Here is a 25978-nt window from a genome sequence, read left to right as displayed (position 1 = left end):
GGCTTTCTGCTGAGCAGGGAGCCCGATGTGCAGCTCGATCCCAGAACCATGGGATCATGACCTGAGCCAAAGGCAGATGCTTGATGACTGAGCCACCCAGGCGCCCCCCTGTTCCATTAATTAAAAAAAAAAAAAAAATTGGCCCTTAGATCTCCCTCTCTCACTGGAGAATGTTGTGTTTTCTGCCCTGCACTCCCAGTGGACTAAGGTAAAGACGGAAAAAATAGTTATTTTGACAGAAGGCGTCAAAAATGGAGGGAAAGCGCTACAGTTGTCCTTCCCCCTAGCCTGCTGGTCTTTCTGGTGACAGGGAACTTCCCTGACTGCGGGTACCATAGTGGCCTTTCACATGGGTGGCTGAGCTGCGGTGCGCCCCTCCCTGCAGATGGCGAGATAACGTTTTCCTAGTTAGCGATAGATTCTCGCGGATGGGTCATCCCTGTGTGGCTGGCCTGCGGCTACTGCCACTGGCACGGGGAGGGGGTGGGCGTTGGGGTGCAGAAGGAGGGTGGGCGTGGGGAACTGCATCTGCGTGGGACTGCATGCCAGAGCCAGAGGAATGGTTTTTTATTGGTTTGCTTTAATTTTCCATCATCTTGGATTATTCGTGTCCTTCCTTTGTCTACCCACCCGCACTGACTTCTGCTCCCCCCCGCCCCGCCCCACACCTTACTGTGATTATCAAGAGCCCACTATTAGCTGGCTGGAGGGTGTCTAAGAAATTCTCACAGCCCTTCCCAGCAAACACGGCCCCTTACGGTCTCATGCCCATCCCTCCTCACCCAGGTCCATAGGAGTGAGGCCTCTGACACTTTTAAATGTTGCACCTTTGCCCGTTTAAGTGCAGTGCAATCAGAAGTGAATTTTGATGTGTATCTATTTATATGTGGTTGTGACTCTGAAGGCTTCTTAGATGATCAGATAGGTCAGAATTATCCTCTGAGAATGGTGGTTCCCATTCATAAAGAAATGAATGGGAACTCTTCCCCTAAATGAAGGCTGTCTGTTTGCCCTGGGATGATTCAGCCACCCTGTCCTGTAATAATAGGCTTTGTTTTCAGTGTGGCCATCGTTAACTGGGGGCTATGTTTCCCGGCTCTGTGCCAGTTGACAAAGAGCCTGACGACATGACTCCAACTTTTTGGAACAATCTGCTGTGCTGGGGAAGGGGGGAGCCTGCCACGGGCCAGCCAGGCCCGGCTCAGTGTGTGAGGGTGTCTTTCACTCTTTAGACAGGCGGCCTCCTCTTAGAGCCTTGATAGCAGGTGGCCTGAAGAACACTTCACTCACTTTCCAGAAGGTTCTCTGAAGCATAGAGGGCAGACCCACATTCCCAGGGCCCTGAAACTATGTGGGCATTGTTTTACCCCCATCCACCTGCAGGCACCCTGGGCTCTCCAGCTGCTGGGATGAAGCCTGTCCTCCCTTCTTCATGTCCTTGGCCCCCAAACTGTGATTGTAGGTTCTCCCCAAGAGACTTGCATTGTGGGGTTGATGTGCAGACTTTGGCTACGGTGGGGAGGGGAATGAGGTAGTGTCTTATAGAAGCTGCAGCTGAGAGGCCTCCTCCCCTTCTAGCTCCTGGTGACTTCCCTGAGGTAGACTTTTGCAAGGGCATCCCAGCATCAGTAAAGACTCCGTAGGCTGGATATGCACAGAGCCCACTGTCCACTAGGATGCCAGCTCCTGGGGGTGACACTGAGTCTTGTTCTGAGTTAGAGTTCCCAGGCCTGGCCCACAGGAGATCCTCAACCAAGTTCATCGAGTGAGAGAGTGAATGGTCAGAGACCACCTGTCTTTTTCTCCTGTGGCACCGGGCACAGGCCCTGATCCCTGTGCAGCAGCCTTCAGTGGCTCCCCATTGTCCCCCAAAGAAAGTTCCAGTTGCATTTCTCAACTTGGCAATGTCAGAGAATCCCTTCCTCCACCTCTCGAGCCCCACCCAGGTCTTCCCTGATCCCTCCAGTTCCTCAAGAGAGTAAGTCCCAGTATTCTCTGAGTGGCCACTGTACCTCCAGGCTGTCCTTTCTCCATTTAGCGCCGCCTTCCCTTCCCAGCCTTGCTGGTGGAAACCCCGCCTGTAGACAACATTCCCCATGGAGAACTTCCCGCTGCCAGCCCACTGGGCGTGTCTTCTCTGCCCTCTCACCCCATGCTACCCTTTGCACAGATCTGAGAAATGATGTGCCAGAGTCAAAAGAATACTAAACTAAGAGCCCAGAGACTGGGTTTAAATATTGCTGCTTCCACCCCGGCCAAAAGACTTGACCCTTTCTGGATCAGATTGCTCAACTGTCAACTTGGAATGATGATTTCTGCCTCTCCGTCAGGGTTGCCAAGGGGCACAGGGAGAGACAAATTTGAAATGTTTGGGGGAACTTGTAAACTGCTTTAAACCCTAGCTTTCCTCCCACCGTTAGACTGCCCTGCAGTGAGGCAATGGCTGAGGTAGCACCTTGCCTTAGAGACCTACCTCCTAGGGCTGGGCCTGCTTCCATCGGAGGGGCCGTAGAGATGGGCCACCCCAGGAGAAGTCAGACTCATGAGCCCCAGAGGGTGCTGTCAGACTCTGGCAAGGGCAGGGTGCTGACGGGAATCTGGGCCACAAACCACAGAACACTGGGAATCCTTGTCCAGCCGCTACAGGGAGCCTTCGGGAAGCTGGAAGTCCCAAATCAAGGTGCCGGCATGGTCATGTTCTGATGAGAACCCTCTTCTTGCCTTGCAGATGGCTGCCTTCTTGCTGCATCTTCTCATGGTGGTAGTTGGAGGGCGGGGGGTGGGGGGACAAGAACAAGCTCTAAGGACCCTAATCCCATCATGGGGTCCCCACCTCATCTGTAGCTCATTACTTCCTTACCTCCCAAAGATCTCATTTCCCAAAACCCCCACACTGGGGGGTAGGATTGCAAAGTATGAATTTGGTAGTGGGGAGGTAGACACAATTCAGTCCTTAGCATGGAGTGAGGGGAGAAGACCACCTTCACCCTCAGTGTATTCACATTACAGGAGTAGAAGGAAGCTTCGAGGTCTTCCGTTTCTTTGGTGGGAAACAAGTCCAGGAAGGGAACTGGTGCCTCCAAGCTGGGCCTGAGGGTCAGCGGCACAGTCAGGACCAGAACCTGGGTCCCCTGATTCGGGACCTTGTGCCCAGAGTGAGGTGCCCTCTAAGGGGACGACTCAGCTCAGCCATTTTTGGGGTTGTCTGAGCAAAAGCCATTACAGAGTTAGAGAATGATTAGCTGCTCCTAGTTTTATTATAAGAAACGCCCCCAAATGGTGTAATTCTATCTCCGGGCCCTCATTACCCTCCTGGCAGGCCACGGTGGCTTTCTCCCTCTGGGGCTGGGCTGGTTTTCACAACCTCCTACGTGGAGCCGCAGACACAGGATTGCTGTCTGTCAGCACCACAGAGGTGCGAGACCACGGAACACATGATCCAGCCATGGCCATGCCACAGACATCCGTGACTCATCGGATCTGGAATCTGGATGGGAGCGCCGCCGTCTCCGTCAGCGCGCAGGCCTGTGGGATGTGGGTCCTGAACACCCCTGCTTTGTCCTGAAACCTGTAATCATCCTGATCCCAGATTGTAGATCCCCTTCAAGATGGGGGCTGAAGGGAAGGCATGGACCTGCCTCCTTAAGGATGAAAGGAAGTGCATTCTTCTCCTAGAGGGAAAATGTGTTCTTCCTGCCTCCTGAGATTTTCGTATCTCCTCTGTTTTATTTAAGTGATGTTTCTCGGTAGTTTGTCCTCAGTCTAGACTCTGGATTTGAGTCCAGGCACCTCCTTAAGCTCTCGGTCTGTTTGCTCTCATTCTCCACAGATATTGACCCTGAACTTGCAGTGTGCTGGGCACGTCGTGCCGGGCACTGAGCCTGCCTCCCTGGGGTGGATGCCGGTTCTGTTTCTGCCCTGATGAGAGTTTAAAGTTTCTCAGGGAAGAAGGAAATTAAAAACCTTTCATGTGATATGGGAAGAAGAGGCGCCCCAGGGGTGTGGGGCTGAGGGACCCTCAGCTAGTCTAGAGAAAGTTTCCTGAGAAGGAGATGGTTGATCTGACATCTGGAGATTGAAGGAGTGAGCTAGCCAGAGATGGAGGGTTTGAAGGACTGAGTGTTGCTATCCTCCCAAATTCATATGTTGACATCCTAACTCCCACAGGCGATGATATCAGAAGGTGGGGCTTTGGGGGTTATCAGGTCATGAGCCTGGGGCTCTCCTGAGTGGGATTAGTTGCCTAATAAAGGGGATCCCGCAGAACCCCCCCCCCAGTCCCTTCCACCATGTGAGGGTACAGGGAGAGGTCTCCAGCCTGGAAGAGGTTCCTCACCCAACCATGCTGGCACCTTGATCTCAGATGCCAGCCTCCAGCACCGGAGGCTATAAATTTCTGCTGTTTACCAGCCACCCAGTCTATGGTATTTTGATATAGGAGCCAGAACAGCCTAAGACAGAAGAGGAAGAGCTTCCCAGGCACAGGAAACAGCATGCAGAAGCCCAGAGAGTGAGTGTGCTGAGTGTTGAGTACCGAGTGCCCGAGGGCAGCGGGGGAGAACAGGACCTGAGGAGCAGGGGGACAGACCACCTACAGCCTCTAGAGTTACATCATACTGTTTGGAGGCCCAGCCTCCTTTGAGGAAATGATTTGATTCTGTCCTCTGACAATCTCCCAGCCTGAGGAGACTCTGCCGAGCTAGGATGTGCTGTTGGACCAGAAAACACGAAGGTGGTAGATTTGTGGTCTAATCCCACCTTTGTCCCCAGCACAGCTGACACAGTTCACCTCGGCAGACTCAGAGACCTTGGGAAAGTCACTTCTTCTCTCTGGCCATCTGTTTCCTCAGCTCTAAAATAAAGGGTTGGACCGGTTAATCTCCCGGGCCCTTCCAGCCCCAAGACAAGGCCTGTGCTCAGCACAGTGCTCCAGAAACACTTGCTGAATGGATGAACTCCTTGCTGGGGTACCGACGGTTCTCCCTGGGCTGAAGGTGCCCCATGATGATGACTCAGGAATGGTGGCTCCCTCTGCCTGTTCTAGAAACACTGAAGTACTTTCCCATAGGGGACCGTCTGGCTCTGGGAAGAAGCTGACTCCAAGTTGGTTTCCCTCTTGGTTGAAGAGGAAGCAGTTAGAACCTGTGGTCAGGAAGTTGACTGCAGTACACTTTGGGCGTTTTCTAACTTACCACATGTGGTTCTTTAACTTATGAGTGACCCAGAGCATCCTCGATGGGATTGATAGAAACTGGACATTTTGCTGAGCAGATGTGAAGTGTGCGCTCTGCAAGGCTGGTGTGGGGGAGAGAGTGAGGACCCCCCAGCATCCAGCCTCCACAGGGCTCTCATTTAAAACATCTGCACAGGGCGCCTGAGGGGCTCAGTCATTAAGGTCATGGTCCCAGGGTCCTGGGATCGAGCCCCGCATCGGGCTCCCTGCTTGGCGGGAAGCCTGCTTCTCCCTCTCCTGCTCCCCCTGCTTGTATTCCCTCTCTCACTGTCTCTCTCTCTCTGTCAAATAAATAAATAAAATCTTTTAAAAAAACAAAAAACATCTGCATGTGCAACTCTCTCTTTTTTTGGTGAGATTTTATTTATTTATTTGAGAGAGAGAAAGAGAGCAAGCATGAGCTGGGAGTAGTGGGGGCAGAGGGACAAGCAGACTCCCTGCTGAGCAGGGAGCCTGACAGGGGGCTTGATCCCAGGACCCTGAGATCATGACCCGAGCCAAAGTCAGGTGCTCAACCAACTGAGCCACTCAGGTGCCCTTGCCCATGCAACTCTTAATCTTGGGGTCATGAGTTCAAGCCCCACGTTGGGTATAGAGATTACTTAAAAATAAAATGTTTAGGCATGCCTGGGTGGCTCAGTGGGTTAAAGCCTCCGCCTTCGGCTCAGGTCATGGTCCCAGGGTCCTGGGATCGAGCCCCACATCGGGCTTTCTGCTCAGTGAGGAGCCTGCTTCCTCCTCTCTCTGCCTGCCTCACTGCCTACTTGTGATCTCTGTCTGTCAAATAAATAAATAAAATCTTTAAAAAAATGTTTAATAAAATGATAAAATAAAATCTTAGGGGCACCAGGCTGGCTCAGTCAGTAAAACATGTGACTCTTGATCTTGGGGTGATGAGTTGAAGTCTCATGTTGGGTATAGAGATTACTTAAAAATAATTTTTTTTTAAAAAGTATGCTCCACACCCAATGCAGGGCTTGAGTTCATGACTCTGAGATCAAGACCTTAGCTGAGGCCAAGTCAGATGTTTAACTGACTGGGCCACCCAGGTGCATCCCCCCCAAGTAAAACCTTTAATAAAATAAAAATAAAGGGTGCCTGGGTGGCTCAGATGGTTAGGCATCTGCCTTTGGCTCAGGTTGTGTTCTGGGTCCTGGGATGGAGCCCTGCACTGGGCTCCCTGCTCAGTGGGAGTCTGCTTCTCCCTCTCCCTCTGCCCCTCTCCTACTCATGCTCTCTCTCTGTCTCTCTCAGATGAATAAATAAAATCTTAAAAAAAAAAATCTGCACAAAACCCCTGGGTGGAGGGTCTAGTTACCCTTAACTTTCAGAGTGGGAACCTGAGGAAATGTTTCTTTTTACTCACCAGGTGTTTACAGGGCCTGCTGTGTACCAGGCATTGCACTGGGCAATGGGAGATGCAGGAGGAAAGGGCAGGCGGAGTGAGCGTGTGGTCTCTTGATCAGAGCCCATGCGAGCACAGCCCAGGGAGAGCACAGGTGAAGACCCAAACCAGCAGGTGACTCCCTGTTCAGTGACAGCAGTGGTTTCAGAGGGGCAGATGCCTGCTGCTTTGAGGCCCCGTGTGGGGAGGTCCAGGAAGACCTCAAGAGATGGGGGGAGGGCAGGGAGACTGAGGAAGGAGAGGCAGAGAAGTGGCTGTGCCGACCATGGTGGTGGCTGGGCCCCCGGCTTGGTACTGAGGTACGCATTGAACAACGGTGCTCACAGCTGGGGGAGGGTGGCCCAGAGGACACTTCAGGGATTCTGTCTTTTCCAAAGACTCTGAGGATCTCAGGCAGAGGGTGGAAGTGATGTGAGAAGATGTGCATTTTGAAAAGAGGACTTAGGACAAGGGGAGGGAATGAATTGGAGCGGGTAAAGATTGTGTGGAAACCAGTCAGTAGATGCAGCGGCTCAAGAGAAAGACAGTGGTGTCTGGTTCTTGCTGGTGCAGGCACAGAGTAATCTAGATGCTTGAGAAGGTCTCTGGCATAAGGTCTGGGTCCAACACCAGCATCCCTCCCCAGGTAGTTTATTGGAATCATCTGTGGGGCTTTTAAGACAGCCAGATGCCCAGGAAGCACCCTAGACCCCCAGAAGCCAGGACTATCTTACACTGGTATAACCTCGTTAGAGGACAACTTGGAAATGTTTATCAGCTTTTAAATGTTCATACCTTTTAACTGGGCATTTTTGCTTCCAGATATTTATCTTTCAGATAGGTCTTCATGTTGTAGGTGAAACTATATACGCTACAATATCCATTACAATAATGTTTATAATAGTAGGAGACTAGGCACCGCCTAAATGCCCACCTGAATAAAACACTGGTTAAATGATGGTGTAGGCTTTAAAAGTGATGATGTAGAGGGTCAAAGGTAAGAGAGAGGCAAACTTTTCATTGTAAATCCTTTGCTCCCCATAAGAATTTTTATTTAAATTTTGGCCTATTTTTGAAGTAGGTAAGAGGTTGGGGCGCCAGAGTGGCTCAGTCGGTTAAGCATCTGACTCTTCATTTGAGCTCAGGTCACGATCTTAGGGTCACAAGATTGCCTCTTCCTTGCCCCACCTCCTGCCCCCCTGCACCATGTGCACATGCTCTCTATCTCTCTTAAAAAAAAAAAAAAAAAGAGGAATAATAAGGGGTTTACATTGTTTAAGACTCAAAACAATATGAAAAAAATGTACATTAAGAAGCTTTGCTCCTGGGATGCCTGGGAGGCTCAGTTGGTTAAGCGGCTGCCTTCAGCTCAGGTCATGATCCCAGCGTCCTGGGATCAAGTTCCGCATCGGGCTTCTTGCTCAGCGGGGAGCCTGCTTCTCCCCCTGCCTCTACCTGCCACTCTGTCTACCTGTGCTCACTCTAAGAAATAAATAAATAAAATCTTTAAAAAAAAAAAAAAAGAAGCTTTGCTCCCTCTCTTGCACTCCTATTCCCTACCTCCCTTCCTGTCAGTAAGTGGTGGTAGCCAGCCTCCAAGATGGCCACCAGTGATCCTCATCTCCCGGTAGTCAAACACTTGTATGGTCTCCTCCTTCACTGTTGGTCTGTGTGACCCATAGCATATGGAAAGAACCATGGCTTGTCACTTCTCAAATTAAGTTATAAGAGACTGTGGCTGCCATCTGGAGCCCTCTCAATCATTTCTTGGATCATTGGCTCTTGGGGAAGCCATGTTATAAGCTACCCTGTGGAGAAGCCCACATGCTGAGGAACTAAAGCCTCCTTCCAGTGAGGAGCTGAGTGATGTTGGCCAATAAAGATGTGAGTGAAGGGCGCCTGGGTGGCTTAATGGGTTAAGCTTCTGCCTTCGGCTCAGGTCATGATCTCAGGGTCCTGGGATTGAGCCCCGCATCGGACTCTCTGCTCAGCGGGAAGCCTGCTTCCCCCTCTCTCTGCCTGCCTCTCTGTCTACTTGTGATCTCTCTGTTAAATAAATAAATAAATAAAATCTTAAAAAAAAAAAAAAAAGATGTGAGTGAGCTCAGAAGCACATCCTTTAGCTCCAGTAGAGCCTTGAGATCACCACAGTCCCCGCTGACAGCGTGACCCCAGACTCATGAGAGATCCCGAGAGAGAACTCCCCAGCTGAGCCTCTCCTGGATTCCAGACCCCTAGAAACTGTGTGAGATAATGATTGTTGTTTTAAGCTACTAGGTTTTGGGGTAACTTGTTACACAGCAACAGATAACTGATATACCATTTTCATTAGTTTATTATTTATCCTTCATGTTTCTTTATGTGAGTAAAAGCAGATATAAGTGTATGTTTTTATTTCCTCCTTTTCTTACCCACACAAAAAATGTTGTACTCTATATACCCCATCTTCTGCCTTTTTTTTTTCTTCCTTCAATGATACTTTTTGAAGATTTCAGATCTTTACAGAGAGAACATTCTCATTATTTTTACAGCTGCTTAATTCCTTGTTGCCAGACACTTGGGTTGTTTCCCACTTGTCATTACAAACAATGCTGCCACGAATAGCTTGAAGTATATCCCTTCCTGTGGTGCCAGGTACCTGTAGGAGAGAATTCCTGAAGTGAGGTTCCGGGGTCAAAGGTCCATTGTGTAACTTCGGTAGATGATGCCAGATACCCCTCCTTAGGGGACATATCCCCTTTAATGTGTTTGAATTTTGAACCATTTGCCTGTTTTGCCTTTAAAAATATCTCTGCCGGTGATTCTAATGTTCACATGAGGTGGAGAGCTCACCACTGCTCTACAGCCAACCTATTAGATGCTCTAAGGGGACGAGGAGGGAAAAGATTAAAAACCCAAACTCCACCTGTGCTTTCAAAGCATGCACCCAGTTGGGGCACCTGGGTGGCCCAGTCGGTTAAGCAGCTGCCTTTGGGTCAGGTAATGATCCTGGGGTCCTGGGATCAAGCTCCATGTGGGGCTCCCCTCTGAGTAGGTAGCCTGCTTCTCTTTCTGTCCCTCTGCCCCTCCCCCTGCTTGTGCTTGCTCTTTCTCTCTCTCTCTCTCTCTCTCAAATAAATAAATATAAAAATCTTAAAAAAAAAAGCATGCACTCAATAAAATTTCGAACAGCTGCTAATGTGAACGAGCTCTCAGGAGAACTCAGAAACTCTGGGCTGGGAGCTGCTGTGATCGTACGTAGCCAAGGGTGACGTGGACAGTGGCTTTGGGCTCGGCAGGCTCCTGATGCATCTGGCCAGTGCAGGTGCAGACCACCATGGCTCAGGGTCTGTGTGGCAAGACTCAGCCACTCTTCTCCATGACGGTCTGAGACAGAGCCAGGACAGGGCATGGGGGAAGCTCCAGAAAGAAAGGGTGTGCTGGGTTGGGGGTGGGGCGAGGGTATCTGTCTGGATTATGGCTTGATAAGGCTGGCCTGAAAGAGTTACAGCTGTTTTATTATGTTGGAAAATGGAGTATTCTTAATATAAATTCATGGTGGGGAAAAAAATGCTCACCTCCACAGCCAGCCAGGTGTCTGTATTGTGGATCACTCAGTTGTATTTCCACTCAACACTATGTGAGGAACGACCCGAAGCCACTGGGGAATGTTCTGCATTAATAATGAGTCTAGATTGTGCCCGGAGAAGTCAGTCATGTTCAGAGCAAACACGACAGGCCAGCTCTGCTTTGACTCTCTTCTGCAGTTATAATTTTAGTTAACATAATATTTTCCCATTGTTCAAAGATTTTGGCAGCACATCTGCCCAAAAGAAGATGGGCAAAATTCCCTTCATGTTTGAAGGCTTACTTTACCATATGGCAATGCAATGTAGTTGGGGGAAAACATGGGATTTATTATCAGAAGATTCCATGTTGAGTCTGATGCTGTCACTTATTAGCAATTGATCTTGGCGAGCCATTAGCCTTCCCCAGCCTGAGTCTCCCAGTGAGTGAGAATAAGAACAGTTGCCTTGACTGATCCACAGGGCGGTTCTCAGGACTCCCCTCCAAAAAGAAATACTGCAAAAATGCCTTAGAAATAAGTGTATGGTCTGTGCCTGATTGTACAAGTGATTATGTACTTTGGAGCCTTGTTTTCATAACTTCAATGTGTATCCATTGTCAAATTCTCCTCCATCTGAAATGATGGCGTTGACTCAAAATTGTGTATTGTTCTTATAAGAAGTCACTTCCCCCGTGGCCTCAGTATCAGGCTTTTAAAATATCAGCTTGGTTTTCACAGAGTCACAAACAGAAGCCACCCCAGCACTGTGGAGGCAAAGCCCTTCTTTTTGCTCTGTCCTGCAACCTCGGGCACCCGTGCCTCTTCTCTCTTATCCATATGAAGATGGCCTCTGCGAATCAACCCATCAGCAAAGCTTGTAGGCTCTACCTTCAATATACAGCCAACAGTCTGACACTTGTCACCATCCTGATCGGGGCCACCGGGCTTCCTGGAAGAGGTTTCTCTCAGCTCTCCATGCTCTACCTCACCCACACTGAGTACGCCTTTTATGACAAAGCCAGTTCATGTGACCTCACTGCTCAAAACCCTCCAGGGACCCTTCTTCACTCAGATCCCACTGCTGCCCGTGAAGCCCATAGCGTCTGCCCCTTGCTGGCCTTACCGGCCTCGTCCCCTGCCAGGCTCGGTTGCGTGGGTCCCACCTATCTCTTTGCTTTTCTTGAAATGTGCCACACATGCTCCCACCTCTGCAGTTTGCAAATGCTGTTCCTTGCTGAGGGTGCTGTTCCATCCAAATACCACACACTTACTCGTCTCCTCAGGGCTCTGCTCAGGGGCACTGTATCTGCCTGCAGAATGGGAAATACAAGCCCTCCCCGGCCTGGGCACATTCTCTCTCCCTTCTCCTGCTTTTATCCACAGCCATTTCCCCGTCTGACATATTTGTTTTATTGTTTGTCTTTCCCCTTCTTCCCTCCCACACCTGCTGCCAAATGTAAGCTTCACAGAAGTGGAAATGGTGTCTTATTCATGGTTTAATCCCCAGAACCTAGAAGAGTACCAGACTCAGAGTAGGAATGCATGAAATAGTTGATGACAGCATGAGCAGATGAAGAACGGATTACCTAAGTGTGCCATGTACCTGCGTACATAGTAGATATTTGATAAGTTGGTATCATGGTTATACGATAGCCAACAAAGAGGCACTTATTTTCTAATATTTATAGACCATGTTATATCTCTCCTTCTATAAATCATCTTTCATGTGTTTTGTGCATTTTTTATAGAAATGATTTTATTTTGTGTACTCTTTATGTATGAAGAATTTTTTGCCCCTAGACATATTTTCTGTTTTGAAATTTGCATCGTGGGATAAGACAGTGTTTTAATTTAAGGTGTCTCAAATATCTTTTAAGATGGAATAAGTTACTAAAAAAAGAATGAATAAGTCAGTAATGTATGAACCATTTCCTTCTGTTTCTCTCACTCCAATTGGATTCCCAGAATTGGACTCCTGTGCCTTGGGGGACCACGGCTGTGAACATTCGTGTGTAAGCAATGAAGACTCTTTCGTGTGCCAGTGCTTTGAAGGGTATATACTCCGTGAAGATGGGAAAACCTGCAGAAGTACGTTTTTACTGGGGTTGTCTCACATGACTGTGTCTGACCTTTGCATGAATTCCACCATCCTGATCTCTGCTGAAATCAGTTCCCCTTGAAAGCTACTGCCCCATGACTATTAAATATAATGCGGGGTCCTGGGTGGAATTAGAAAAATGACATCAGGTTAAAAACTAAGGAAATGTAAAAAAAAGCCATGGACTTTAGTTGGTTTTAATGGATCAGTATGGTTCCACTGATTGTAACAAATGTATCACATTAATGTAAGTTACTAATTGGGTCTGGGGTTTATAGGAATGCTGTGCTATCTTCTCCTTTTTTCTGTAAATCTTAAACTTTTCTAAAAAATGAAGCCTATTAAAAGAAAACAAACAAATGGACAGATGAGAAAAGCCATGGCTAGAGGTACAACTGAAGCTGCTCATTTATGCCCTGTGGTAAGAAACAAGATTCTAGCAGCTTCTAGCCCTGCCCTTTATTAGCTGGGCAAGTTGTTTCACCTCTCTGACCCTCTATTTTTCTTTAATAATATTATCGTTGTTGTTGCTGGGAGCACAAATCTCTCGTAGAGACCCACCGTATGATGAGTCCATGCTTTTGTGTCAGAAAGCAAGGCCTCTTAGATGGGACCAAGATGCATCTCTGTTTCATCAAAGGGGAGTGCGTAACCCTGAGCAAATGATTTTCATCCCTATCAGTCGTCTTTTCCTCAGGCTTCTCAAAGTACTTGCAAAGAGCAACTTGTGCTGACACGTTTCAAGAAAAGATAGGTAATTGGAATTATGACTCTTATAGTTCACAGACAGGAAAGGTATGGGTCCAAGTGGTTAAGTGATTCTCCAAAGCTATAGGTCAGGGACAAAGCCAAAATTAGATTTCAATGCCAGTCTAAATTGAGGTTGAATCTTCAAAGTTACCGTATCAGACCCACAGTGTTTCCTGTTGCTTTCAGAAACCACCTCTGCAGAAAGCCAATGATCGATTGCATTGAATGGGATATTGAAGTGGTGCTGGTGAGGGATGGGGGCCATGATAGTGAGGAAGTTGGAAGAGTTAACCTAAATTAGACCCACTGAACTTCATCCTCAATTTTACTTTCCTCCTGTGGATCACTGAGCTCCCATGGGTGTGGGGTCTGGCAGCTGAGATGGGTGAATCCTCCAAGGAGAAGCCCGGGGGAAAATTTATGTTGGTGAAATTGATTTGACTTGCTCTGCTGTCCTCAGGGAAAGATGTCTGCCAAGCAGTAGACCATGGCTGTGAGCACATTTGTGTGAACAGTAATGAGTCGTACTTCTGCAAGTGCCGGGAAGGATTCCGGCTTGCCGAGGATGGGAAGCACTGCCGAAGTAAGTGGCCTCCAGGTAGAGATGACTTCTTCCATCTGCAGGACTCGGACACTTAGATAACTTCATTCCGTATTTAAAATCTTCTACCTATTGTTACAAGTTCCTGCCTTGGGTGCTCTGATAGTGTTTGCTAGTGACCCATGCAGGAGACCCTTAGTTCTTCAGGACTTTCTCAGTCAAGGTCACGAGTTGTCAGGCTCTTTGCGTCTCTCCGTTTTCTCCCAGTTGCTGGCCCTTGCACAACCATTGTATGGATGTCCAGAGCCTCCCACAGAGCCTGGCTAGTCATTGGACAGAATTAGAATCTCTGCCAGCAATTACTATGAGGATCAAAGGATAATTACAGTGCTTTTTCTTCTTGGAAGACCTTATAAGTAAGGGTAGAGGGTGGGAGAGGGACTAAGGGATTTTTCTGTGGGTTTTATTTATCCATTTTTGCTATTGTTTGCCTCTGTAGGTCTGTCTGAGCGAATTCTGAGAGTTTACTTAGAAGGTGCATTAGGTTTCCTGGAGAAACAGAACCTATAGGTTGTGTGTGTGTGTGTGTGTGTGTGTGTGTGTGTGCATGCGTGCGCGCGCGTGTCTATATACAGAGATAGACATGGAGATAGAGGCAGATGGACAGAGAGAAAATCTGTAGGGCAAGCCAACAATCTGGAGACCCAGGAAGAGCTGATGTGGCAGTTCTCATCCAAAGGTAGTCTGGAAGCAGGATCCCTTCTTCCTTGGGGTGGTGGTGGGGGATTCAGTCTTCTGCTCTGAAGGCCTCCAAGTGTTGGATGAGGCCAGCTCTATGGAGTGTGCTCTCCTTCACTCAAAGTCTAATGACTGAAATGTTAACTCATCTAAAAAATACCTTCACAACAGCATCTAGATTGGTGTTTGACCAAAGAGGTGGGCACCATAGCCTAGGCAAGTGATATATAAAATTAACTATCACAGCGCCCAAAAAAAGAGACAGATGGGACACATGAGCTTGGTGAAGTGGGCATTAGAAGAGCACAGGGCAAGGATTTTTCCCCACTGGGGGATTCTGAGCTATTAGTCCCTATTTGGGCATTGGGCAGGGGGTGTTGGTGTTGAAATTGTACTTGCTTTTGTTGACACTCTGCTCTAATGGGCAGGATGGCTCTTTTTTAGTTAAGGCAAAATCAGTTCATTTGCTTTTCAGGTTGATTTTGGGGCATCACCTCAGAGACTCCTTTGACGTAACTTGGGACATCCCACATGTCAACAAAGCTGGCTTGAGTGGAGCTCACTGTCCTCATTCCTCCACCAGGACGAGGGGCTCCTACCTTTAGTGAGATGTTCTGTTTGAACAACTGAGTTCCAGGATGCTGGCGGGACCCTGGCCTAACGCTGCAGATCTGCCTGCACAGCCCTGTTTTACCGTCACACTATAGCATTCCCTCAGTGGAGGTCATGCCTGCGGTTCTGCCCGTTGTGTCTGCCCCAGCTGAATGTTCATGATTTTATTTCTATGAACGCACGTGTACACATGGGTGCCATTTATCCACACAATGTATATTTTGCTCAGCAAATTGAGCTATTGTACACCAGGCACAACCTCTGGAATTTGATTACTAGACCAATTACCACCCTTCCCACTTCTAGGGGGATCTGTAGTTACCAATCCCAACTTTATAGGAATCTTCTCCTTTGAGGGAGCTAATGACAGAAGAGAGCCATAGGCTTTCATGTGATGGGGGAGGAGCACACGGGAGACGCGTGTCTCAGCTCTGCCATCAACTTACTGCATGGCCTCAGGTGACTCGTGACATGTTTTGAGTTTCTTCATGTATACACTGGGTATAATTATTCCTGTTTTCGTCTTCTCACAGCATATTGTTAAGATTGGAGGGCCGTAACTACTCTGGAGCATTTAAATTACCTCACACATGAGAAATGTCTGTTAATTGAAACTGGAGTGTTTGGGACATCAATGGGAAAAAAATCAGTAGCTTGGGAAAATCAAACCCCAAAGCAACATCAAATAATTCTAGAAATTAATAAGAAATACGGGATACCCAATCATCCATCTCACCACTCCGGCTTGTGGAGGCTGGGGCTTTCTGAGAGGAGTTTCTCCTTTCCCATGCCCCGTCCTGAGTATTAGAATGAAAAAAAAAAAGGGCATATTATAAAAGAAAGTTTAAACAGAGATGGGTTTTTTAAAAAATGGATTAATTCCTTGATCTGTCCTGACATGACCACTCAGTCCGGCTCATTCCTGCACAGACGGAGTTGCTCATCTCCCTATGTTTCCCTCAGGGAAGGATATCTGCAAGTCGACCTACCATGGCTGCGAACACATTTGTGTTAATCGTGGCCACTCCTACATCTGCAAATGCTCAGAGGGATTTGTTCTAGCTGAGGATGGAAGACGGTGCAAGAGTAAGTGATCTGAGCTGGGCTTTCTGCTTGAATTTGGCTTGGGAGCAACCGCTCTTTGGAGTATTTTCAGGAAACAAATCCCTCACCTCTGCTTCTCCCTTCATGGAGCTTAACTGAGGCACCTGTGGAAAAACTTTTAGTTTTAGTTGACAGTAAGTTCATTATGTGCCAAAAGGCTGGAGTGATCTTAGACTGAATACGCATATCTGGAATGAGAGAGGCAAAATTTGTCCTCTGCTCTGTACTGGAGAATTACATTCAGTCTGAGCATTGCATTTTAGGAAAAGAGAGATCTACGTTTAAACACTAAAAAAAAAAAAAAAAGCCTTCCAAAGTAGCAGAAAAAAATCTTAAGTAAATTATTTAGTAATCTCAGAGTAGAGAAGACCTTTCTAAACGTGACATGAAACATAAAAACCATTTTTACTTTTATTTTATGTTTTTAAGATTTTACTTATTTGTCAGCTAGAGACAGAGTTCAAGCAGGGGGAGCGGCAGGCAGAGGGAGAAGCAGGCTCCCCACTGAGCAAGGATCCTGATGCGGGACTCAGTCCCAGGACCCCGGGATCATGACCTGAGCCAAAGACAGATGCTTAACAACTAAGCCACCCAGGCATCCCAAAAACCTTTTTTTTAAGGATTTTATTTATTATTTATTTGACAGACAAGAGATCACAAGTAGGCAGAGAGGCAGGCAGGGTGGGGGGGGAGGAAGCAGGCTCCCTGCTGAGCAGAGAGCCCGATGCGGGACTCGATCCCAGGACCCTGAGATCATGACCTGAGCTGAAGGCAGAGGCTTTAACCCACTGAGCCACCCAGGCGCCCCCCAAAAACCATTTTTAAAAAAGAGAAAATGTCTACTAGGAGATTAAAGCTATGATATCTTTTTTTAAAACCTATTATCAGAGATCAAAAAGGTTGATTATTCCTTAGGTTGACAAAGGTATATTGTAATAGACACTTAATACATTTATTACTAGGTGTCTGAATCAGTACAGCCTTGAGGAAGGCAGTTTGGCAATTTTTAAAGGCAATTCCACTTCTATTTGTATTATCTAAATATATAGATACACACACATACATACATACGTATATCCTTTTGTAATGTTTAAATTCTGTTCCATGTGCATGCATTATTTTTTAGAAAAAAAATATTTAAAGAAAAAGGACAATGACAAGCAAGATTTAAGAAGTTCAGCACGATGTCAAATGAAAAATGAAGGAAGAAACTGAGGATCTTTGTAGAAAAAGACTCGAGGTACCATTCAAATACCAAAGTGACAGTCACCTCATTGGTGATTTATAGAACAGCGTTGGGGAAGGAGAGAACAGTGGGGAGAAACTGCAGCTCAGCATGAGGACAAAGACACTTTCAGGGAAGCTGTGTGATTAGTTGGTTAAAATCATGAACTTCGGGTCAGACGGACCTGGACTTCAACCCCTGTTCATACTACCTGTGTGACCTTGGACAAATTATTTCCCTTCTCTGAGTCTCAGTTTCTTCATCTATAATCTGAGGACAATGCCTCACAGAATCGTCATGAGGATTAAAGGAGATCGTGTATTTAAAGGTGCTTAGCCCAATGCTGGCACATTACCAACCATTCGCCAAACAGTAGCTCTTGTAACGAGCAACAGCAGACATGTCCAGAGACAGGGCTTTAACGGGGAGGTGATGAGCTCTCCATCAGGAGAGGTGTTCAAGGCCAGGCTGAATGGCTACTGCGTAAGGATGTTATAAGGATATAAGCAACAGGAGGGCAGCACTAATGACCTTCAAAGGTCTTGTCCAGCCCTGAAATGGGGGACCTCTTTGAAAATGAAGTTCCAAAGGCAAATCACAGCCCCACTTGCAGTCTCCTTGACTTAACGATGAAAAGAAAATGCCCAAGTACGGTTGGACAACCCTCTGCAAACAAGTAGCCCTCAAGGAAGCTATCATTCTTCCTGGGTCTGGGAGCAGAAGTCTGGTCCTTCTGGCCCTGAAGTTCTTCCACTCCCTCCAGCATCCTTCTTTCCTGGAGAAGCCTTTTGTGCCTCTCTCTCTGCATAGAGGCTGCAAGGACTGATTTTGTTCTGTAAGAAAAGAGTGTTGGGGGAAGAACTACTGCTGGAAAATTATTCCAGTATTTCTGCAGGCTGCTGGAGAGTCATGTGTGTGCCGCCTGAGTCTTAAATTTTTATTCTTTTGATTCAAGAACAGGCTATGAATGTAAATGAAGTGGAGACTTGGCCTTTTCCTCTTTTGCTAATAAACAATAAGTTGAGTAACAGGAACAAGCACTTAATGGGGTAAGAGAAGAATTCAACCCCCAGCAACACACACACACACACACACACACACACACACACACACACACACGCATTAGCATATCATTTGTTTTTGTGTGTCCTTACTTGCTTGTATTATTGTGCTCCACTTTCCAAAATCAGACAACTGCTTGATACAGAAAAGAGAACGTTATATTGCGTACCGTAGACCGTTGGAAATGAGATAATTCATTTGGGATCTGTAAATTCTTTTATGCAGCCCTAAATAACAAAAAGTCTGTCCACACCCAGATTGCCTAAGTATTCACACAGGGCTTTCCTGTCAGTGGTCCAAGCTGCCTGAAGAGCTTCCGTATAGAGAATTCCCAGTAAAGGGGTGCCTGGGTGGCTCAGTCATTAAGCGTCTGCCTTTGGCTCAGGTCATGATCCCAGGGTCCTGGAATAGAGCCCTGCACTGGGCTCCCTGCTCAGCGGAGAGTCTTTTTCTCCCTCTCCTGCTCCGCCTGCTTATGTTCCCTCTCTCACTGTGTCTCTCTCTGTCAAACAAATACATTTTTAAAAATCTTAAAAAAAAAAAAATTCCCAGCAATGATTCATTTCTAAGTTTGAATGGGTCAGTGAGGTGTTTACAGGTACGGCACCCAAAGGGCACCACCTCCTTCACTTACTCCGTCCACAAGTGTTTGCTGAACAACTATTGTGTGCCAGGTATGGGGGGAAAGAAGTGGTCCTTGCTGAGGAGAAGCTGGCAGAGCAGATAGAAGGACACATAACCAGGTAGCTGGTGGGCGGTGCGGAGGGCTAACCGACTCTGCGGGGCTGGAAGCTACGGCATGTCAGGGATTTTGCCTCGGTCCCTATTGCCGTCCTGCCGTGCCCGCTGCCTGGCGTGAAGCAGGTGCTCAAGAAGCCAGTTTTTTGTCGAATAAATTAGTAGTTGTTAGGAAGACACAGAGAGTAACGAATATCAGCTCAGTGACTAGGAAATTTCGCTGGAAGAGATGACGGATTTAAGAATTTAAGAATTTCCTTGTCGGCCGTCTGTCAGAATGCCAGCCCTGGGGTGATGTTACCCTCCTGGAGGGAAGTTGTAGGAATCTTTTGGGTGCTGTCAGACCCTACAGTGTACTCTACCCACAGCCCCTCCCAGACTTGGCTGTCAGTGACCCAGAGTACAGTGTGGGCCTGGTTTCCCTGACAGTTTGTACCTCTGTCGTGTGATTTTGCTTGTGAGGAATATTCTTTTTATCAATTTAACAAGCCACCAGGAAGGCAAATGAGAAAATTACTATGGATTGTGACTCTCTGAGCCCCTTCTGTCCATCCTGTGTCTGATCTGAGGAACCCAGGGGGTTCTCCGAAGGGGTCCTGCCTCCCACTGAAGCACGCTTGTCTCCTACTCCAAGTGCGTTTTGACCACTTGGCCATCTCAACTGTCCTTTCCTTCCTGTAGGATGCACTGAAGGCCCGATCGACCTGGTCTTTGTGATCGATGGATCCAAGAGCCTTGGAGAAGAGAATTTTGAGATTGTGAAGCAGTTTGTCACCGGCATCATAGATTCCCTGGCGGTGTCCCCGAAAGCCGCGCGAGTGGGGCTGCTCCAGTATTCCACGCAGGTCCGCACAGAGTTTACCCTGAGGAACTTCAGCTCGGCCAAGGACATGAAGAAAGCCGTGGCCCACATGAAGTACATGGGCAAGGGCTCCATGACGGGGCTGGCTCTGAAACACATGTTTGAGAGAAGTTTTACCCAAGTGGAAGGGGCCAGACCTCTCTCCACACGGGTGCCCAGAGTGGCCATCGTGTTCACGGATGGACGGGCTCAGGATGACGTCTCAGAGTGGGCCAGTAAAGCCCAGGCCAACGGTAATAAGGGGTAGAGGTGTGATGCATGTCACTCCAGGGTCAGGGTTCTTAGAGTCACTGGGTGGCCAGGCGGTGAGTGAGAGATGCCCTGAGCTTTGGGAGAGGCTGCCGGTCAAGCTTGGATACACCTTTCCTGCACTGCCCCCTAGAGGCCATGATGGGACCCCCGCGTAGTCTACGCCTACCACACCCGAGCGGTCTCTGGCCATTTCCTGGCCAGTGTGGGACCTCCAGTGGACAGGAGCGACTCTGCACGCCTTAAGACAGCAAACACCCTTGTGTTTGTAGGAGGCAAAAGTTAGCTTTTGAGAAAGTCAAAATGTTGGGAGAGAGCATGACTCAGTTGTTACTCAGGAAAGCAAAGCCTGTTCTCCGATGTTTTCTGGACTCATGGATGATGTGGGGGAGGGGAGGACTGGAAGTTACTTTAGTTGTGCCTAGATGCAAAGTGTGGCGGAGGAGCTGTGGCCCCCAGATAAAGGAAACCTCAAAGCTAGGATGGTTGGTAGAGCTAGAGGAAGGCGAAGTGACTGGATTCCTTGGGGGAAATGAGAAAATTTGACGTCTTGAAGCAGTTTGCTTCAAGTTTGCTTGAAAGCCACTTTCTTCAAGAACTTGTTGAGGGTACATTACTTTAGCAACTGCTGTAAGCGGGGAGAAGGTATGCAGACCAGGGCTTCGTCTCAGGTGTTATGGGCCTAGTACCTAGACCAGGCCTGGCACGTAGTCCATGTGTGACTAATACTTGAGAGTAAATGAACAAGGAGAGAAAGTACTAGCAATCCTATTAGTGGACTCCGTCCCTCCTCACAGAAAGGCTGGCTCACACTGACATTCAAACACTCTTTGTAATGGAGGCCATTTTATTGTCATTGTGTACCTCACGGATTGACACCTTTTCCTCTAGCCCAATAGAATAGTAGCCAAAAAGTATCCTGTCCTGAATCCTCTGAGTGAACTGTAAAAATAGCCTGAGAACGCATATCAAACCCATGAACCCCTCTAGCCTGCATTTTTAAAGTGTACTGGGAGAAGTATCTTGTCTCCAAAGACAGTATCTTGTCTCCTTTTATTTGCCTCATTGAGACTGGTCTACCTTCCTCTTTCCCCCATTTAGATTTCCACCAATCACCCAACGGCAGGGCGTAGGAGAAACTGATGTTTATTTGGTTCTAAAATCAACAAAATTTACCTGAAGTGACATCCTCTGATGAATTTAATTAATGAATTCAATATAATTCAAATGAGTTATATCATGCTTAGCTAATACAATCTTAAAATAGTAATTATCCTTTTTAGGAAGTTTGCATGAAGTCACTGGGCTCCCGGACAAATATGTTGAACTTGCCAGTAGACCCTACGCAGACTTAGAACAAGGCATAACTCTTGCCCCTTGGCTTAAAGAACCACTTTTATGTGTATTTTTTTAATCCAGCCTAATGAATTAGCCAGAACAAGATATCAAGGCTAAAAAATGTTGAAAATGAAGGAGAATTTAAGTTCTTACTGTGTTTTGCTTTCAAGTGGAGCATATATGGAGGAAGGGAGTCTAATGATTTCTGTTGTTTAGAAAAGGTTTTGGAGCAATCTCATATCCCTGTTGATATCTAAGGTTGGTACTTGGGTTTATTCCTTCTGTCTGACATGGAGGATTTCCCGGGGTCTGCAGATTTTCCATTTCAGCTCAGCACCTCCTCATAAAGCTTTGTCCTTTCAAGAGAAGGAGGTAGAATGCACCTTCCCCTGCACACCCCCCGCCCCATCATTAAAGGTTCCTATCCTGTACCTTTGAGAAGTAGAAACTAGGTTAGAAGGTCATAAATTGACCTGCTTCTTGGAATTCTCCCAGAAGAGATTCCCATTTAATAAGTCATAAGATACTGCTCTTTTCTACTTTATCCCCAAGGCTAATTCAGGCAGAAGTTGAAGATTTGTTCAATGACCTTGCCCAGAGCTGAGCAACAGGTTGGTGGTCTAGCTCCCAACCTCCCCTAGTGCCTCACCTTTCCCTCATTGGAACCCCTTCTTTTGTTCATAGGGCCGAAATAAAAATGGCAGAAAGATAAAGGGAGGTTGACCTGGACCCCTCAAGTCACCCGCGTAACATGCACCTGGCTTTAGGTACGGTACATGCAACTTCCAGACCCTGGGAACATAGCTCTAACTACCTTCTTCTTCATTTGCTCTGCAACGTAGGCATAACTATGTATGCTGTTGGGGTAGGAAAAGCCATTGAGGAAGAACTACAAGAGATTGCCTCTGAGCCCACGGACAAGCATCTCTTCTATGCCGAAGATTTCAGCACGATGGGAGAGATAAGCCAAAAACTAAAGAAGGGCATATGTGAAGGTACTGTAGTTGACCTCAAGGAGAGCAGCTATGAACCCTTGGAGGAGCAATTCTCAACCTGCTCCTCCCAAGTGCTCAAAAAAGTGCCTCCCTGGTGTTTGGGGCCAGTAATGTCTGGAAACACTATGCCCAAAAAGGGGAACAGGAGAGAGAAGACGGAATTCACAGCTAGCATTACGTGAGCGCTTGCTCTGGGCTTGGCAGTGTGATCAATCTTTTGACACACGAGCACAGTTCATCCCCACAAAAGCCCTCTAGAAACAAACATTGAGCTAAGACACAACCATTATACACAGCACAGAGCTGAGGTGCCATTTTAGGAGATGCCTGTAATTGGACTGGAAAGGGAAGGTAATCCTTTCAAATGTAAGGAACACCTTGCTGCAAGGAGTGGTTCTTCTGTTTACAGAACACAAGCCAGCCCTTTAGAACCTCCATTTTGTTCTGTCCCAGAGCTCTTCGTGCTGATCTCACTGTGCCAGGACAGGTAGAGGAGCTCTGCCCTGGCTCGCTACTCCTGCCCCAGGTTCGGTCACCAGCCAAACCCCAAGCTAAGTGATGTGTTTCACTCCTCTGAAGGAAAGAGTGACAAGAGGGAGGGGGATGGGGCGAGAGGGCCTTTCTAATGCCCAGGAGAGAAGATTTCACCTCTAGGCTGTTTCCTTCAGCTGAAATGCCTCTTAGAGGGGGTCCCCCTGCAGTTTTAGTCCTTGGCCAACGTGACCTTTTTTCCCACCCCAACTTCTAGGTATGGAATTTATGAGGGCATTCTTAAGTAAGATGCACTTAAGGGGTCCAGGTTTCTCTTACTAGAGAATGTCCCTAGCGTGGTCTTGGATTACCCTGGAAACCAATTGCTTTTTGAAACTGGTGTTACCAAATAAAACTGAAACACCCTGGGTGACAGCAGGTAGGTGGGGAACTGGTCTGGGACGTTCCCTAAGGAACACACATGCACGCAGACGACTGTCACTCCCTTTGGTCATCTTTTCCCCCTCAGCTCTCGAAGACTCTGATGGAAGTCAGGACTCCCCTGCAGAGGAACTGCCAAAGAGGGTCCATGAGCCAACAGGTAAAATTAAAAAAAGCCAACAGGTAAATTTTAAAAAGCAGTGTTTCTAGAACTTTTGGTGGATGCTTCCACCATGATTTCCCTCAGACAAAATTCATAAAAAGTGAGTCAGTAAGATTTGAATTATGCCAACTATGGATTTTTTTCCTCGATCAGATAGGAAACATTTACTCTATACTTTAAGCCATATTTGGTAATAGCCTCTCTCTACTGACAGTCTTCGGCCACAGTATGTCCCAAAGTAGAGCTGTGTGCCACAGCTAGGAATACTAAGTACCTTACTTTGACCACTGACGGCTGTTATAATCACAACCATGTAAAGCAGGTTTGACTTCAGTTTTCTTTCTCTTTACAGAATCTGAGCCAGTCACCATAAATATCCGAGACCTACTTTCCTGTTCTAATTTTGCAGTGCAACATCGATATCTGTTTGAAGAAGACAGTGTTTCACAGTCCACACAAAAACTTTTCCATTCAACAAAATCTCCAGGTAATTCCAAATACAGTATTGCTTCCAGTGGCTCGATACCAGCCTCTTAGCTTGCCGACACTTAGTTGCAAGGAGGAAAGGAAAGGGGGAAAGAGAGGGGCTTCAGTAAAATGAGAACTAGAAAAATTAGCTGAAAGAAATGGGAGTAGCCTTCCCTGCAGTCCACACTAGCGGCAGCTCTGAGTGTTGGAAATCCATGCAGCCCTCTCCTGGAATTTATTGGATCTGGCCGTGTGGAAAAAGTTGAACATTTCTTTCATTTTGGTTTCTTCCCTGTGCTGATTCAGTCCTATTATTATGCATCTGGGAAGTCTGGTGGGTTATAGAGGTGAGTGAACACTTTTCATGTGCTTTCTCAGGAAGTCCTTTGGGAGAAAAACACGATCAATGCAAATGTGAAAACCTTATCATGTTCCAGAACCTTGCAAATGAAGAAGTGAGAAAGTTAACACAGCGCTATATCCTTTTCTAATACTGTGCTTGTCTGTGTGGTATGAAGAATTTCACCAAACTTCACAGATACTATCTGTTGGTATGTATTAAATGAAGTCATTTCCATAAATCCATGAGTACTGAACTCTAGAAAGGCTTTTTTCTTAAGCAACCTGCTAGGTGTTTGAACATCAAGGGCAAGCCAAGCTTCATGGCAAGCTTGGGTCAAGAACTTGGTTGCTCTCTGCCGTTCTGGGGTTCAGCATTTGAGGCCAGCCAGTCAGTATGCAAAGTAAGAGAAGACAGAGTTAAAATTTAACTCCCTCTCTGCTGGGAGGAAAAGGATCTGTACCAGGTCTGATGTCCATCAAAGGTATGGTAAGTCTCGGCAAAGAATGTAGAATGATGAAGTTTCAAACTCCCATCTAAATTCCAAATCTTTCTTTCGGCCACAGTTGGTAAGCATGTAGTTTCTAGAGGACTGGGGTTTTTTGTTTGTTTGGCAGCTGGGATCTTTTTATATCAGCACTCTAAGATGAAACATTTTATCAAGGGAACAGCAGACTCAATGATTCATTAAACCAATATTACGCATAAAAGGAATGCTTTGAGATAATGGAGAAATCAGGATTCAGTGTTTTTATATCGCCAGTTGCTCTGAACTTAAAATTACAGTAAGCTTACTAAAGCTGGCTCATCTCTATCTCAACATGCATCAACTAGCCTATAGGGAGAAGGTTGAATTCTGAACTCTCTCTTTGCCAATGGGTTTATATAATAAGGAACAGATGTAGCAATTCCCTTTCTGAAAGCTGGAAATCTGTTCCCCTAAGGAAAATAATCTGACAGTGGTTAATGTAGGTGATGAATCCAGGCTCTCATTCTGCCAGGGGGACTGGTGGAGGGTATTAAGGAGCTTACATGAGAACAAATGCTTGTTCTAATGCCCCTCGCCTCTCTCCTTTCCCACCACACTTCTGAGGGTCTGCTTCACGAGAGACTAAGGAAGTTATCTGTAAAGGAGCATAGGTCAGAAGTCTTCAATGCTGCTACCCTTTGGCCATTATCTGGCATCATGGGTGAAAACTCTCCCATCTCTTTACTCTCGTGACATCATCTCTTACTAAAACCCAATTCTCTTTACTGTATTCCCCAAATTGTCACTTCTGGCTCCTAAAGGTATGTTACAGCAAACTAATTTATAAGCAACACAGGTGTGAGTAAAATTTAAAAAACATTTTTAAAAGGGATGGCTTGGTTGGTTAAGCCTCTGACTCGATTTTGACTCAGATGATGATGTGAAAGTTGTGAGATTGAGCCCCACGTCAGGCTCTGTGTTGAGGGTGGAGCCTGCTTGGGATTCTCTTTCCCTCTCCCCCCACCTCCCCCCATTCCCCCTCACACACATTCTCTCAAAAAAAATTAAAAAAATTTTTTTTTTTTTTGGTAACTGAACTACTTTGCTTTGATGTTGAAGTATTTAACCTGAAGGGGATTTGTAGTCTTTT

The 25978-nt window shown here is 46.9% G+C and overlaps 1 protein-coding gene across 1 annotated transcript in view; it reads left to right on the top strand.

The window, feature by feature from the left end:
- The window catches only part of LOC111146598 (matrilin 2), a 120508-nt gene that overhangs the window by 93425 nt on the left and 1105 nt on the right, over window positions 1–25978 (top strand). The window contains exons 11-18 of the mRNA XM_022502221.1: window positions 12130–12252; window positions 13473–13595; window positions 15867–15989; window positions 19714–20127; window positions 22324–22476; window positions 23477–23548; window positions 23904–24038; window positions 24398–24496. Of these exons, the coding sequence (XP_022357929.1) occupies window positions 12130–12252; window positions 13473–13595; window positions 15867–15989; window positions 19714–20127; window positions 22324–22476; window positions 23477–23548; window positions 23904–24038; window positions 24398–24496 (1242 nt within the window). The remainder of the gene's footprint in view (window positions 1–12129; window positions 12253–13472; window positions 13596–15866; window positions 15990–19713; window positions 20128–22323; window positions 22477–23476; window positions 23549–23903; window positions 24039–24397; window positions 24497–25978) is intronic.

Source organism: Enhydra lutris, unplaced genomic scaffold, assembly GCF_002288905.1.
Source record: "Enhydra lutris kenyoni isolate GAN:26980312 unplaced genomic scaffold, ASM228890v2 scaffoldscaffold14, whole genome shotgun sequence".
NCBI lineage: Eukaryota > Metazoa > Chordata > Mammalia > Carnivora > Mustelidae > Enhydra > Enhydra lutris.
Note: the sequence above shows the minus strand (reverse complement) of the source record. Positions and strands in the feature narration are given on the sequence as shown.